The sequence below is a fragment of the Engraulis encrasicolus genome, chromosome 9 (genome assembly GCF_034702125.1).
Source record: "Engraulis encrasicolus isolate BLACKSEA-1 chromosome 9, IST_EnEncr_1.0, whole genome shotgun sequence".
Lineage (NCBI taxonomy): Eukaryota > Metazoa > Chordata > Actinopteri > Clupeiformes > Engraulidae > Engraulis > Engraulis encrasicolus.
Genome location: NC_085865.1, coordinates 5,825,229 through 5,827,728, shown reverse-complemented (window position 1 = coordinate 5,827,728; position 2,500 = coordinate 5,825,229). Strand labels below are relative to the sequence as shown.

General features: G+C 46.0%; 1 protein-coding gene across 3 annotated transcripts in view; it reads right to left on the bottom strand.

Annotated features, from left to right (window-relative positions):
- Positions 1-2,500, bottom strand: part of arhgef12a (Rho guanine nucleotide exchange factor (GEF) 12a) — a 72,393-nt gene that overhangs the window by 68,224 nt on the left and 1,669 nt on the right. For all 3 annotated transcript variants that reach the window (XM_063206422.1, XM_063206421.1, XM_063206423.1), the window contains exons 2-3: positions 1,245-1,302; positions 378-556 (exon numbers count right to left, since the gene is read on the bottom strand). In XM_063206422.1, the coding sequence (XP_063062492.1) occupies positions 378-556; positions 1,245-1,302 (237 nt within the window). The remainder of the gene's footprint in view (positions 1-377; positions 557-1,244; positions 1,303-2,500) is intronic.

Below are 2,500 nucleotides of genomic sequence, written 5' to 3'. Positions count from 1 at the left end.
TGTTCTGTCCCACCCAAACACGTATTCTTGCTTCATTTGGGTTAAGCAAATAAGCTCATAATCAGCCATGCAAGTCCCAAATGTTTAATTCACTACTATCATAACAGCATTAGGAATAGGACACTACCATTCGCGTGACGTCACCCGCTGTTGGCTGGAAACGTTAACAGAAACGTTACGTGTTTGTGCTTTATTTTTTTATTAACGGCTTAAATTTCAGACTTCAAAAAAATATATATTTGCTGGCTTATCTTACTGGTGTTATAGACCCCTATATTAGGTCACTGCTTCATTTCCACTTTAAGTATTAGTTTAAATGATTGCAGTGCAGTGCGTGCTGTGGCTGGTGTGTGGCTGCTAGCGGTTTGGGTTCTTACCCAGGCGTGGAGGGGTGACGTGGGGGGCTCGGAGGGGCTGAAGGGGCGGTCCCCACCCATGAGGGGGGTGGAGAGGGGCGACCCCCCCAGGGACGACAGCTCGGCCTCCGCCTCCGTCAGGGGAATCTGGGGGAGCCCCGGGGGACGCCCCAATACTGTCAAGGCCACATAGGAGCCCGCTGCAGAGGAGAGAGAGGAGGGGGAGAGAGAGAGGGGGGGGCAGAGAGAGAGAAGAGAGGGGGGGGGGGAGAGAGAGGGGGGGGGCAGAGAAAGAGAGAGAGAGAGAGAGAGAGAGAGAGAGAGAGATGAGGGGGGGGAGGGGGCAGAGAGAGAGGGCGAGAGGGGGGGGAGAGGAGAGAGAGAATGAGAGAGAGAGAGAGAGAGAGAGAGAGAGAGAGAGAGAGAGAGAGAGAGAGAGAGGGAGGGGGGGCAGAGAGAGAGAGAGAGAGAGAGAGGGGGGGGGAGAGGGCGACAGAGAGAGAGACAGAGAGAGGGGGGGAGAGACAGAGAGAAAGAGAGGGGGGGAGGAGACAGAGAGAGAGAGAGAGAGAGAGAGAGAGAGAGAGAGAGAGAGAGAGAGAGCAAGAAATGAAGGCAGGATGAGATGAGAAAGACAATAATCTACAATACACTATGCAGTAATGCTCTGTTCACTTATTCATAAATACTGTAAATATGCTCTTACAGGCAAACACAAGTATCTCTCTCACACGTACAAATCAACAATCACAAACACACAATCACCATAACACACAGAAACACACATATTTGTACTGTAAATATGCTTTTACAGACAGACAAAAATAACACACAAGCACAGACACCCACACACTAGTAGACCGCACTACCGCAGAAGAGCATACTCACATTTGATCAGCTTGACCACCTCTACATGGTTCGAATGTGTTACCAAGGTCCCGTTAACCTAAACCGCAACAATAGTGGTGATGAATATGCATTCTGTACGTGTGTGTCCGTGTATACTTCCTACAAAGCGTCTTTGAGTATCATGAAAAAGCACTACACAAAATAAATGTATTATCCTCATCATCATCATCATTGTCGTCATTCTTTAAAGGTATACTGTGCAGGAAATGGTCAAAAAAGGTACTGCAAATATGCTGCTCATTGAAACTGGGCTGCCTATTGCAAAATGTGATCTTTTCATGACAGTAATAAACTAATAATTTCTAGTATGGCCCAAGTACAGTCATTTTTGCTGCTAAAAAGGGCTCTTTCTGGAAATTGAAAAATGGCGGACCATGGAGAAGATCCCCCTTTTCATGTATGAAAAGTGCAATTTTTCCAGTCATCATGAATACTTTAGAATTTGATGGTGGTGGTAAGTATTCATGAAAAAGGTAACATTAGAGAATGGGTAGCATGAATTCTGGAAATAAACAACTAAAAAAAATCTTACACAGTGTCTCTTTAAAGTTACAACAAAGGACTAAGCCATCACCATCACCAACCCATGGTGACATGGGAACAGGCTTCCAGCTTGGTCTTGATGAAATACAGTTGTCATGTGGATACTGGCCCAGCAGGGGGCAGCTGTGAGATGTGGAAAAAACAGCACTGCCTGCCTACAGGGACGGATGACTCCATGGGCCTCTTAATCTGGGCCAGACAACAAGAAAGGACCCCAGCCTCCGTGCGTGGGTGTTGCCGGTTCCCAAACAGATTCAGATGGGGTTTTAAGGCAGATGTTAGAGACTATATGTTGTTGGTGGTTCAAGTGTATCTCCCCCCCAAGAAATTTTACAAAAATAAAGTTGTTAAACGTGCAATTTTAACGTGATAGGAGAATGGAAATATGGAGACTTGTGTTTTTTTCTGTCTGACAGGTGTTGTAGATAATGTGTCAAGCCTGTGTTTGTCAGTGAATCTGAGGAGGTTGAAACGTCATTGCCATTGAATGAATGAATAAAAAGAAGAAAAAATTACTTAAAGAAGAAAAAAATCCAAAAGGAGTGTGCAAAACTTTTTTCAAAAAATACGTAATCCTTTTGTTCAGCACCAGGGATTGTGCACCAGTAACTCTCTACTTGTGCTTCAGGGCCCCCTTGGCTTTTGGGGCCCCTGGGCCTGGGCCCGGTAGGTCTGTGCAGTAGTCCTGTCTT